Raw genomic sequence first — 13762 nt, forward strand, 5'->3', positions numbered from 1 at the left:
TGATAAAACTGAGTACAGATACTGCTGCACTGTAATAGAGATGTCCTTCTGTATTCAGTTGGTCTGACTGTATATTGTCTTTGAAATGTTCTCCTAAACAAATAATGCGCACGTCAGATTGACCTTTTGATGTTTTCATGCATTGTTTTCCCAGATGTGGCTCTCATTGTTCATTCACCTCATTGTGTATTATAGTAACACTTTACAGTAAGGTTCAATTTGTTAACATTAGTTAACATTAACAATGAAAAATACTTCTAAAGCATGTTCATTTCAACTTTTAATTTTAATAATGTAAAAGTTTTATCTGTTAATATTATTTAATGGCTGAGCTAACATGAACTAACAATTAACAATTGTATTTTTATTACCTAAAATGAATGAATATTAATAATAAATACTGAAAGAAATGTATTGCTTACTGTTAGTTACTGCATTAATGTTGACTAATACGAACCATACTGTAAAGTGTTACCAATATTATGAAGGATTTTTTTGAGCACAGATTCAGTATAAATATAAAATAAGTACAGTTCTGGAAAAAAGTGAATTTAACACTTCTATATTTGAATGTGTTTCAGGAAAAACTACAATTTCCTAATGGTTGAAATTGCCACTGAATTCAAAGAGAGCATAACATTTTCTGAAACTAAAAATGGAAAAGCTAAATTTGGTTCCAACACTGTCCTCATACTCCAAATGCTGCTATGTCAGCTAACCTTTACACGTCATCTTATCCTATTTTTTGGCACTGCACTCCAAAAAATGACAATTTTTCCATGCTTAAACTGCACTGCACAGTTGGTGTGTAATTGGTGGTTTGCTCAAAAACAGATATATCAAAGTGTAACTATTTATTTAGAGCCAATTCTTATTCAGCTTATTCAAAAACTTAAAAAACTCAAAGACAGTCTGAAAACCCCTTCCAAAAAAAGTGGCAATGCCATATTAAACCCACTGATTCCAGATGATTCTTTGGAATATTTGATTCTGACTGGTCATTTGCACCATTCTGAAGCGGCGCACATTTTTGGCATAATGAGTGCTGAACTGTGTAATTGACAACTGGTTTCAACATTGCTACATTTCTTCTAACATAAAATATTTTCTACCCAAATTAATAGTTATTTGGTGAGTAGCCATGTAGTAAACAGAATAACATACAGCCATTATCGCAAAATAAACCTGATGAGCCCTGTCATTGTTTTTTATTTCATGATAATAATCGGCTGACCGTCTCTTACATACAAGTAATGGGACATTATAAAACACAGTTCTATTCAGCGATCTCAATGTTGCCAATCAATGTTTTGTTATCTTTACTATCTGAATAAGCAGCATCTCTGTTATTATACATGGGATTTTCAAATGTAGGCAATAACTGTCTTTTTGAACTTCTGTAGTACATGAAAGCCAGAGCTCCCAATATGCTGATCACTGCAATACTCAAGAACACAGCCAAACCCGTATTGACCTTGTGAGGCTCAGGACCTGTGAAGAAATAAGAGGTAAAAATAATAAGAGAAACTATCTAGTGTCAAACTGTGATATACACATTATATCAAACTGTATAAGTCCATTTGAAAGTAGAGCGGTTGCTGTTTTCTTGACATAAAATTCGATTTTTGAATATTTCTTGACAAAAAAAAAAACTAAAGGCATTAAGGATAAGACATAATATTACCTTCTTGTGGGGCCTTAGTGGTTGGACTTATTACTGCAGGAAAAAAAATCAGGTATTTTTCAAAACAAAGAATGTAACATCTGTCTATAAAATGTTATAGATAAATAGATTGATAAATGTTAAATGTTGGTGTTTTATTTCCCCTTTTCTTTAAACATTCATTTTAAGCATATCTTATCGATCATGTCACAAATCCCTCTCTCTCTCTCTCTCTCTCTCTCTCTCTCTATATATATATATATATATATTTATTTTTTTATTTTTTTATTTTTATTTTTTTCTTCCCAAAATCCATTTCTAAATATAGGGTAAATTCTCACAATATGTGGACCTACCGTCTTTTGAGAAGAAAATATTTTTATGAAATACGAATGTCTAATGTCTAAAATAAAAGGAAAAATGACATCTTCCACAACATACTTGTATTTAAAAATTGATAGGATATATAATGAATTTTCAGGAAGATTTAAACAGTAAAATACTGAAACAAACTGGTTTTATTGTGTCACCTAACAAGACTGAATTCACAAGACAGGTTTGAATTAGGTGTTTGAAACCAGCATATTAGTTAATAAGACATAATCCTGTGTTTCTCTGACAACAATACGTACCTTTGGCGGTTTTGCAGATAAATGATAAGGCAGAGTAATCACAATGTTGTTTTTTCCATTTTTTAGTTTTGGAAGAGATTAATGCACAGTCAGGATTCCAAGAATGCTCTTGATCGTCATCTTCATAATCATTCACAGTTGCCCAGTTAGTGTAATCCACCACGGTATTGTCTGACCATAACCAGTGTCCTGTGTAGTTAGATAACCCAGGGTGAGATCATATGTACCCAACCCCTTAAGGCCCATGAGTTCAACCACTAATAATGTGAAAACTCGGGGACACTGGAAAAGTGTTGAACAGAAGAGGTTCCTGTATGTGAATGTATATTTGGCGCATTACCTTTCTGGGTGTGGAAAAGTCCAATCCAAAAGTCTTTGTAACTTTCAATGAGCATGAGGTTGTTCTCTATAAACTTCTGTTCCTCTATATCCCTAATGCTGACAAGAGATGCTCCTGAAAACCAAAATGCAAACGTTGTTACTCTTTTGTTCTTTGCACCTGTCGTGTAATTAAGTAAACAGCTTTTTAAATCAATTTTAGATCCTTACCCCATGTCATACAGAGTCTAGCTGCTCTGCTCCATGATTTCTGGTCCATCACAAAAGCATAGCAGCTGTCTTTGAAAGGTATCCACCTCACTGGACTGTCATCATCTTCTTGTGGGCAGTGCCCAGGATGCTGTGCTGGAATTGCCGGGGGAATGTCTGTGGAGAACGTCGCATGGAAATAGTGTTTACCAAGCTGATACAAGAAGTATTATCCATTCAGTGTGGAATATGATTGGATGTGTGTTGCATCAAGAACTGAGTACCGAGGCTTTTACCTGTTTGTATCGCAACACTGTTTGCATGTAAAAGATAGACTGCATTTTTACTGACTCTTTCTGTGGATTACATTTGTATGCCAGTAGGTGGCAAAAAGTCTTTATAATTAAGATATGGACTCAATGATTCAGCCAGTTCAATCAAAAACACTTATTCATTTAGAAACAATACAAGTGACCGGTGAGTAACAGAATCATTCACTCAACCAATTTGTTCATAACACTGAGATGCATGACCGACAGTATGACTATGGCTTAGTTTGGAACTATTTTATTTGGTGGAGGAAAATAAAACTTACTGGCAATATTAAAAAAAATGGAATATTTGAAAATATTTAAATATTGCTATTTGAAAATACTTAAATACTGTTTTGACTTCCTGGTGGGTGTCATGTATACGGAAAGCTTTGTGTACAGGAGTTGATGGAAAATAACCTTTCTAATGCATTCTAAAAATCTGAACAATTCGATACAGTATCCATAATTATTTGCTGTATTTTGAGATATACACACACACACACACACACACACACACACACACACTTGTATCTCACCTGTTGTTTGCTCACAGACACTGTAGTAGGTTTGATTGCAGAGAGTTGTTTTCCATTCTCCATCTATGTCCATGTATGCACAAGGACGGTTGGGCCGTGGTTCAGAAGGTGCCCATTTCTCCATATTCATTGGCCAGTTATTTGCCCATAGAAAATATCCTTTTGTCTGTTGAATACAAATATACAATTTGTAGATTATGTGGAGTCATCATCAAACACACAGAAAAGTAGGATTTATAGAGTTCGTTTTCAAAAGACTAATTTAGAAAACCACGCCATTACATTTGTTTCCACATAATGCTCAACGTAAAATGACTTTCTTGAGCATCTCTATGGCACTTTTAAGATATGTCCTTTTTTGGATTTTGACTGCCCTAGTAATCATTCACTTTCATTGTATGGCAATGAGCAGCCTGTACATTCTCCCAAACATCTCCTTTTGTGTTCCACAGAACAAAGAAACTCATAAGGATGACTGAATATTCCTATTAATTGCAATGCCATGACTTTCCGTTTCTCACTCCGGTGCAGTACCTGTGTACTGCTGAGACCGATCCACATGGGCTGTTTGGCCCTATAGACCTGCAACTCAAGGTAAGCTTGTGTTATCAAATCCCGAATGCTGGCCAGATGAGCCCCCTCTGCCTCACAGCGACGGTTTGCGTCACTCCACGTTAGGTTCTCTTGAATCACTTTGAAAGATGAATTTCCAAGCTTGACAAAGGTTTTAGGAACTCCAGTTGGCACTGGGGCAATACCAGGATCTGAACATGTGAAAAGTGACACAATGGAATCGAAATATGAAGAATGGTATAAGCCTGCAAAATATCAACAATTTCTCTGCAAGTCCACTGTGTTCAGCTAAACTCACCAACATCGCGACTGCAGATAAAACCGTGAGTAGAATTACAGTCAGTTGCCACCCACTTGCCAAAGTCAGAGCTTGAACCCTTGCCCATAAAAACACATTCCTGCTTGAAAAAGAAACATCTATTAAAGCCACTACTTTTATCAATAAAAACAATACTATTCCGTTATAATCTCCACTTATTAGGGTATACCTGTTCATCCGAATAGTGATATTTTGTCCAATAGTATGAATGCCACTGAGTGGAAAAAAATTAAAAGAAATTTATATAATATATAAACAGTCCATAGTCATACCAAAACATCTTCAGGTTAAACGTGGAATTTATTAAGCTGCAAATGTTTTAAAATGTTTTAAACACTTATAAATGCCCATACATAGGTTTGAGGTTCTCCTTTGGCCCACTCGGTGAATGTAACTTTACTCCCATCTGTCCACTTGAACCTCATGCTTGCCAAATTGCTGAATCCAATCCATAAGTCTGTGGTTTTCTCTCTAATCATTGTGCTTAAAAAGGCTGCAGCAAATGTGATGTAATAAATAAAACATACAGTGTCTGATAATGATCAAGTCAAAGTGCATAGCTAAAAATAATAATAATAATAATAACAACAATACATAAAAAATCTTTCTAATCACGATACAGCAGTTCTAGAATAATGTCACATTTTAATCTATTTTAATTTTGAGCAGTGCTGAAATCTCTTGTCTAATTCATTAATTGAAATATCACAAAGCTTTTACCTTGTTGTTGTCTACTTATAATAGATGCCAGATCTCCACCAAGCTCTCTGCAGTATCCTCTCGCTTCTGTCCATGTTTTCATGTCTTCCTTCATGTTGTAGCACTATAATGTGTTATATAAATGACCATTATTTATTTTCTTCTAAAAATGAATTGTCATAAATATAGATCATGACACAATTTCACAAATGTTGCATTGGAAAATCTATTACAGCAATGCAACTAAAATTTTTTGTAATAAGCGCAGCTTTATTCAGTGAGATCTGATTCTGCTGTGAAACATGTTAATTTCATTGAGCTATAGAACAATCTGATGCAGAACTGTTTAATCACAATGACAAAAACTACATAAACACTAAAAATGTCTACATGTAAAACTTGAAGGTATAATTATAACACATTATTATAATTATAATATTTATTATATTATTATATATATATTTTTAATAATTTTAGAATATAATTACTTTTCCTTTGAAGCTTTTCCACTCAGGAGCACAGCCTCCTTTTGGCTGTTGTGTAGGGGCCACTGTGGTGTTCACTGGAGGTGACTGACTTCGCTTACAAACAAAATTATATTCATCACCACAGTTAATAGTTTCCCAGAGTCCTGTAACAATCAAAATGCTTTTTGTTTAATGTAATTAATCAAATGTATCAACAGTGATTTGATCACACATTAGAAACCTTTTCTGCACCAAATTTATCAGTGGTCAATAACACATTCCACTAATTATACAGTATCCACCATATTCACAGATCAGAAGATATGATGTACCTTGAGATGTGGTTATCTTCACACATCTTTCCTCACTGTTTTTAAAAGCAGGCTGATTTGCTTCCCAAGCTTGAAATACTACAGGGGACCCATCCATCCACCTTTATAGATTAAAAAAAATGTATTTGTTTATTTGTCCTTTTGTAAGGGAACATAGAATGCTGCTTGCATTCTTTAAACTTACTGGTAAGTCCCATCCAGATCAACTGTCAAACCAATGATAAAATCATTGTGCGAATCCTTAGCCTGCAGCACACAGAAAAAAGCACTACACTGAGTCAGCAAATTAAATGCAATATAAAACATATTCAAAATAACAAATGATGCAAAGATGCATTTTGTGTGATATATGGACCACAAATATGCTGCTAGAAAATGTAACTCAGCCCTCGTACCTGATGCCAAATGAACACCCGCTCATCCTCATCACTGATAACCACAAGATCGCCATGTGATTTCTTACAGAATGTCCGAGCGTCGTGCATAGAAAGTGATGAGTACTGAGACACATAGTACTGGCTACCTTGGAATTGAATCCAGCCATCCTCTGTTTCATTATAAACTTAAATAAAAAGAAATAAATGTTTGAATTCGAGTTCCTCTTTTACCCCTTTAGTGACAAAAAAATGTGTTTGTGCAATTATAAGACTTACCTGGATCTGTAATATTTAATTCATTTGGTATCTTTCCTAAAGACAAAGCAAAGCAGTTAGCTGTCATGTGTTCAATTAAAAATGAAAAATAGTACTTTCCTTTTGAACCAGTGATGGTAGAATTAGACGTTTGCCAGATTGAAATGTACCTTTTCGGATTTGACAGTACCAGTCCTTTCTGTCTTGACAGTTTACGTCATTCCACCCTCCATCATTGTCCCAAATTGAAATTCTCATTTCAACGCAATTTTCAATGTTGTTCAAATTGTTTGGTTCATCACTAGCCCAGCTTTGATAGGATGACTAAAATAGAGTAGATTTTGAAAAACCTAAATGACATCCAATGTGAATTCTATTTAGTATTTATTTTCTTTTAACAAACTCTTTGTGAACTCACCGAAGAACCATCACTCCAAACAAAACCCACAGAGGGATCGTACATTCTGTAACCAATCCATGCTGGATACACTCTACAAGCAAAACCACATAGTTTCTTTCTATCTTTCTTTCTTTCTTTTTTAATCATTAATTTATGCATTCATCTTTTTCAGTCATGTGACTTTTTTGCTCATCCACCATATTTATCACAGTTTATCAAGGAATACAAAAACACAAGAACACTGAGACTCAGCCAAATATAGCATTCATTGACATGTATATGCAAATGTATGGATATGGATTGTGGCTTAATTGTGGGTAATTATTGTGGATTATGATGGTCAGATGGCTGAAGAGTCATGTGACTGAAACACATGAAATAGAGTCTGTTATTGATCATGTGGTATTGTCATACCAGTGAAACATGTTTGTCCATTAGCTGGACATTCATCAGCTGTCATTATGCAAAAGGAATGATAGATATTACCCTCCTTGTTTCCAAGGAATATCAGCCTCATGATGGATGCTCAGGAGATCACCGCCAAGCTCTCGGCAGAAGTCAAGAGCTTCATCCCAAGTCTTCATTTGGCTCATAGGTACATTAAAATACTGCCAGAAAGAGACAGTGTAATGTGTTAGGAGACGTTCTACAATCTCTTTTATTTTGTTTTAAATAACAAATTTACCCAAAACTCAACATGAAAATAGCTTTAAAAGCCCATTTTACCTTGACACAAAACTCTTTAGACACAAGTTGCATCCAGTCTCCGGGACAGCTTAAAGCAGGTGTGGTTGGTGGGGCCGAAGTTGTAACTAGTCCATCAGCTTTCTGCTTGCAGATGTATTTTTCCTTATTTGAGCAGCTGATCACATCCCAAAGCCCAGCAACAATTCCAGTCGTCATGGCAACACAGCCTTGTTTTCTTCCTGAATTTTTTTTTTTTTTTTAAGAAAAAGACACTTTAAAATGTAGTACTGTAATTATGAAAAGTCAGAAACATAATAATTTAATTGACATTGAGTACAGTACCTGGCATCCCAGCGTTGAAATGAGTAAATGAGACTTGCTTAGTGTTGGTCCATTCAAAAGTGTGCAGATCCTTCTGATTAGACAACCCAATCCAGAAGTACTTCTCTGGTCGCGCTCCAACTACACTAACGAGGAATGCATTTTCTACTCTAATGGGGGAAAACAAACAGATTAAGCCTTTTGAAAGGCAGAAAATAACACTGAAAGCTGTTCATACCTTTTAAATATAAAATATTTTACATATACATTTTGAAAAGTTTTATTTCAATTGCTTTAAGGTTAGTAGGAGTTCAGTGTCAGATGTTGGCTAGAAAGGACAGAAAGCATGTAACTGAAGAAGTGATCTGACCTGGATGAAATATCTACCAGTTGAGAATCAGCTTTTTCACACATCTGTTTTGCTTCTTCAAAGGTCTTAGTCTCGGATCCTGCCCTGTAGCAGTAGTACCCATACCTGGTCCAACCCTTTTCAAAAAATAAGAGAGCTGTCAGTAAATACATTTCACCACCTGATGACCAAGAACAATAAGTACAAGACATTAGGTCTTTTTCTAATCACACAAATACGTACTGTTTTGCATCCCGGGCTTGTTACAACTGTATCATTATTCGAGGCTTTAGAGCTGGCCACCTTCTTACAGATGAATCCATACTTATTTTCACAAATATCATCAGCCCACTTTCCCTCCTAAATGTGAAACAGTCATTAATAATGCTATGAGGAAGACAACTAGAATTTAAGATTACTTCTCAAATAATGTGCAAAACGTTTTTAGTAAACGCTTCTTACTTCTTACATACAAAGTTCTTACCTCTCCTCTCATCAACACGCAGTCCTCTGCATGGACAGCACTGTGACTCGGCTCACTCACCTCCCATGAGGCAAAGGGAATGCTAGATTGGTCACTCCACTCAAACAGCATCTGTGTTTTACGGTCATTGAAACCAATCCACAGCTCGTCTGTTTTCACTGAAAACAGAGATGTAGATGATCGACTAACAACCTCATATAGGGGTGAATTCCATACCTTTTCTTGCAACAGCACTGTTAAAAATGTATTCTGATCATCAAAACGTACAGTATCCAAGCTGTGTGATGACAAAGCTTTGCTCTTCTTTGCTAAGAATACTCAGCAGGTCTCCTCCTTCCCGCAGACAGGAGTCTCGCGCCTCCAGCCATGTTTGCTTGGTGCGATGAAGGAGATAACAGTTGCTTGAATATGGAATCCAGGGGCTATGGCAAAAGCCAGTGTCCACCACTGTCCAAAAAGACAAGGATAACACATTACCAACACCATATACAGTGTGGTAGAGGTTCCTAAACTTTTTGGTGCTAGTACCCACCTCAAGAGGTGTAATCAAACTTAAGACCATACATTTTAGAGTGTAATATGAGACATAAAAGCATAAAAAAAAAAAATATATATATATATATATATTCCTAAACAAATTATTATAGCCCATATTGAAGTAGGTTAATAATGCACTGACATGCAGTTCAATAAGTGAGTCAAATGTATAAGAACAACTCATATAGACTGATTCAAGACTGAATCATTAAAAGATCTGACTCAAATAACGCTATAGGTTTTTCTTTCTTTTTTTTTCGGACAACGCTTGACTCACTAATTCCAGTCCCACAGTTTGAGAACCGCTGCTATACGAAAGAAAGAGTGACTGGGAAGCCTACCTGGTGGAAGAGTAGGAACAGAATGGCCTCTTTGGCAGATATATCCATGTTTTTCAGAACAAGGTTCATTTGACCATTCAGAACCAAAAGCATTTTTCAGGACTCCACAACTGTAGCCTGGTTGTGTGGTTGGGTATCCTTCAACAAAGAGAGAAATTATCATTTCAGTCAAGTAGCTAGTGAATGTTGATTTTGTTTGTTCATTTAGCTATTCAATACAGGCCACAGCATCTAGGATATGGTGAATAAAGGCAAAATGAAGGTCTCTCAATTCATGCTGCATTTACATTTATTGAAGTACATATTTCTTTTTATCTGTTTGTTTGCTCCCTGGGAATCAAACTAGTGTTGTTGTATTGTGCTCTTCCAGTTGAGCTACATTAATTCAATGAGACTGAATCCTTTGACTGAAAGATGGTCTTACCACTGAGCCATTTCAGATAACGTAACGGCTGTCCATTGCTCCATTGCCATCCACTGGTTACATCTAATTTATTCAGTCCTGTCCATAGTGCACTTTGAGTCGTCTGAACAATTCCTAGATAAGACAGTTTTCTTAATGTTTTATTCTTTGGATATTTCTAGACATCTATCAATATTACATTAGTGCATGTAATGATGAACAGTTTCATTCAGAGAATCTCTTTGATGGGACTGTACCTGCTACAAAGGTGTGTTCGTGAGGTTCAGAGACACTCAGCAGCTCTCCACCTTGCTGCTGGCAGCTCTTTCTAGCCTGGTACCATGTCAGGGCTGACCTACTATTCACTTGGTAATAGACGTTTGTCAGAGGATGTTTGGCCCAGAATGCATCTGCAAATCATCACTACTCATCAATATGTGCAAGCCAATGTTTCATTGTTGGAATATATGTTATTAGTTTAGCCTTCATTGATGGACAATTAACAATTGCAGTCTCAAAGATTTAATATTTATCATGCAGGCAACATTTGAAATATAAAGTGAACGAGAAAAAAACCTACTGTCACGTGTTGGGCAGTAGCCCCACAGCTGATTAACACTGTAGTCTGTCTCAACAGAACACCATAGACGTTGATTGTGTTCATCAGTTTTGGTACAATCTGCATACCATTTTTTCTCATAAAGAAAAGGAAACTGACATGGGCGCCCAAATGCATTTCCATCAATGGTATACAATTCTGTAAATTAAGATGTAGAGTTTGTAGATCAGTTATTTGAACCATCATTTATAGTGCTTGTGAAATTATCAGATTATGCACAAAAGCATTACATTTGTAATAAAATTAAATACACATTTACATTTGCAATAAAATTATAAAATATTAATTTAATCATCCAGTTAAATATTAAATAGTACAGGTGTTGGAAATCACTTTCTATGCAAAAATTGATATAATAAATCAGTTGCGTTGGTTTCAAGGGTAGTATATAACAACAAACCAGTTCCTGGCTACCTGACACTGTGAGAAAGGGATTTGCAAATATTAGGAAATATCCAAATATGGATGCAGCAATTGATTAACCAGAATAAACTATTTTAAAGAGACGTGTAGCAGTACACCTGCAGCTACTGTACACAGGTTTCAAGGGTGCTTGGGCATGATTTGATTTTGTTTTTTAAAGCCTGTAAAACAGAACTGATGAACTGATTTTTAATCAATTAAATCAGTGTTAGGTCTTTTTTTTGTGATTGCATCCAGGGGCCAGTTACACATAAACATAACCACTATTCAGACTTCCTAAGCCAAGGAATAATCGGTCTAACTATTCAGATTCAAATCTATGTTTTTATGCAACCGACTTGGAAAAAAATTTATGACCAGTCTTGAAGAAAAAAAAACAGATGACTAACTTGTAAGACTAGTCTAAGCTGTTTACGCAATGGCCACTGATCTGTTGAAAAACTTGTGAAAGACAAACAAGCTTAGCCGTCTCATTAAAGGGAGAAGCAACTTGAGACTTCACCCAGAGTTTGGATTTATAATTGTTTAAAATTCATTATAATGGGCATTTGAATAAAATTAATGAGCATAATATTAGTTAGGGTAAGCATATTCTAGAGACTTACTAATGAGGACAAAAACGGTTTGGAATCAATGTTTTGTTTCACCATTATGCAGTGAAATAACTGTTGTTTTTTACTTCCTGATTGAATAACAGACATTTTCATAGAATGAGAAAAAAAAACCCTGCATTGTCACTTTGACAATAAGTTCAATAGACACATACCTTCATAAGGCTTGGAGCAAATGCTGTTTAATTTTCCTTGAATTGTCCATTTGCTCTTCGTTCCAGTGTCTTTTGAGATCACTGGCACACCATTATCATTAACAGCCAGATACAGAGACTCGTTCTTTAGGACAAGCAATGTATCACTGTGGCATTCCCACTTCTGCAGAACATTGTCATCTTCACAAATCAGCCACTGCAGTTTTTTGCCCACTGTTTTACTTCCTACTCCAAGGCATTTCTTTGTGAACGTGTTCAAAATGCGATTCTTTGAAGTCCAGCGAAACTGTTGTGAGTTACTGTATGGGTCACAGTTGGCAAGCCGTTCCAGGGAGCTGGTCATGCATTTGTTATAATCCACATTATATATTAGAAAGTTTCCTCCTGCACAAAAATTTGGTGAGATGATGCAGCATTCAGTTATTTACACACAGATACAATGTACTATATCATAATTCTTTTTTTCACAATAAATAATACTATTTGCTACAACAAAAAGTATGATTATTATTGTCATTCATTTTTTCAGTTTGATTAAAGAAAAAAAAGACATACCTGACTGTGCAAAGCAGTTTGATAGATGTAATATGAGTAATATAACTACTGTTACTATTATTTTCATCTTGATCCAAAATATATTTTGCGCTGCTCCTAGGTTCATTCCAGTGTCATCCTCTGTCTTTGGCTGAGATTCTGCAGTCTCACATTCGCTCATGCAGACCTGCCCTTTAAACTGGTTCGATTGCTCCAATCAGAAGCACATCCTGTCACATGTCTTTTTCTTCAAAACTGTTGAAACACTAACGTCACACGGCTCCTTTGGAAAGAATGAGGTGTCTTCTCAATTATCGAAAATATGGTCTTAGTCAGCTTGTTTTGTGAATTTTGGTGTGAATAAGTGTTTTGGTTTGGGTATTTGAGTAACACAGATCATTTTGGTACTACACGATGTTTGTTCATGCCAGACCATCCGGAAGAAGTCAAACCTGTCCTATAGTCACTGTCACCTCCTAAATCACTGAGACATTCCCTCTTCCCAGCAATGGTTCTGCCCTGTCAGCATACACAACAATAGCTGTACAACAAAACTGAATTACACTTAAAATTTATGATCTGAATGCAATTTCCTGTTATGCCTTGTACTCATGTTCCTGGACATCCTGTGTAAAAACTTGTGGTGACAGCAATTTAACACATAAGAAAATATGTTAAGGTCATGCCAGCCCTAATACTGTTAGATACTGTTAAAACTATTACTGTACTGTCTGTGACCCGCACCTGTTACTTTATAAATAATAATTCTATTTAGAAATATAAAATTATATCAATACGTTTATTCAATAATTAAATGATAAATAATTAAATAATTACAAATCATTTTTCACAGATTTGCCTCCAATCACCCTTTTGTATTTTAGTTCATTTTGCATACATTTATACTTACCCATTGTTATGACGTCACTATCTTTCTGCCTCATGAGAACCAGTTGCCAGATGCCTATAGGAACAACACATCACTGATTAACTGCTGGCCCATCGGAGAGCCACAGGCCCTCCTGAAATGGTGCCTCCCAAATCCCATGCTTTATAAACTGGCAGAAAAAACAGTTCCCTCAACAGCCCCACATCTGCTACATACACAGAAAGATCTGACACAAAGATATTAATTTACAGAAGAAAACATTGTGAGAAATATGGACACTTAAGCTATACTTAAAATGTATTAAAGATTTTTTT

At 35.6% G+C, this 13762-nt stretch overlaps 1 protein-coding gene across 3 annotated transcripts; it reads right to left on the reverse strand.

Moving 5' to 3' along the window:
- Window positions 1-351: 351 nt before the first annotated feature.
- On the reverse strand, window positions 352-13544 carry LOC107751555 (macrophage mannose receptor 1-like). 3 transcript variants are annotated; one of them, XM_016567299.1, is made up of 32 exons: window positions 13470-13544; window positions 12581-12842; window positions 12026-12409; window positions 10798-10974; window positions 10475-10627; window positions 10239-10352; window positions 9815-9952; window positions 9204-9383; window positions 8937-9094; window positions 8696-8812; window positions 8474-8589; window positions 8125-8273; window positions 7822-8021; window positions 7582-7703; window positions 7114-7186; window positions 6866-7019; window positions 6717-6752; window positions 6459-6625; window positions 6248-6309; window positions 6064-6164; window positions 5753-5895; window positions 5286-5388; window positions 4919-5058; window positions 4735-4779; window positions 4545-4644; window positions 4208-4437; window positions 3674-3839; window positions 2845-3000; window positions 2636-2749; window positions 2296-2484; window positions 1685-1717; window positions 352-1491 (listed from the first exon to the last, which is right to left on the reverse strand). In XM_016567299.1, the coding sequence occupies exons 2-32, from the start codon at window positions 12738-12740 to the stop codon at window positions 1277-1279; spliced, it is 4395 nt and encodes a 1464-aa protein (XP_016422785.1). In that variant the 5' UTR covers window positions 12741-12842; window positions 13470-13544; the 3' UTR covers window positions 352-1276. The 3 variants fall into 3 exon arrangements, with proteins under 3 accessions (XP_016422785.1, XP_016422782.1, XP_016422783.1); XM_016567296.1 differs by having other exon boundaries at window positions 4545-4647; XM_016567297.1 differs by lacking the exon at window positions 13470-13544 and having other exon boundaries at window positions 4545-4647; window positions 12581-13127.
- Window positions 13545-13762: the final 218 nt, after the last annotated feature.

This window comes from Sinocyclocheilus rhinocerous, unplaced genomic scaffold (assembly GCF_001515625.1).
Source record: "Sinocyclocheilus rhinocerous isolate Xijiao unplaced genomic scaffold, SAMN03320098_v1.1 scaffold3000, whole genome shotgun sequence".
Taxonomy (NCBI): Eukaryota; Metazoa; Chordata; class Actinopteri; order Cypriniformes; family Cyprinidae; genus Sinocyclocheilus; species Sinocyclocheilus rhinocerous.

Bases quoted from the DNA above. Each gene is read 5' to 3' on its own strand.
- LOC107751555 (XM_016567296.1), bottom strand. From the start codon at position 12,740: ATGAGCGAATGTGAGACTGCAGAATCTCAGCCAAAGACAGAGGATGAC. The intron at 5,389-5,752 runs GTAATTATATTC...AACACATTATAG, and splicing joins GGAAAAGCTTCAAAGGAAAA to TGCTACAACATGAAGGAAGA. The intron at 2,750-2,844 runs GTAAGGATCTAA...TTTGGTTTTCAG, and splicing joins TAGACTCTGTATGACATGGG to GAGCATCTCTTGTCAGCATT.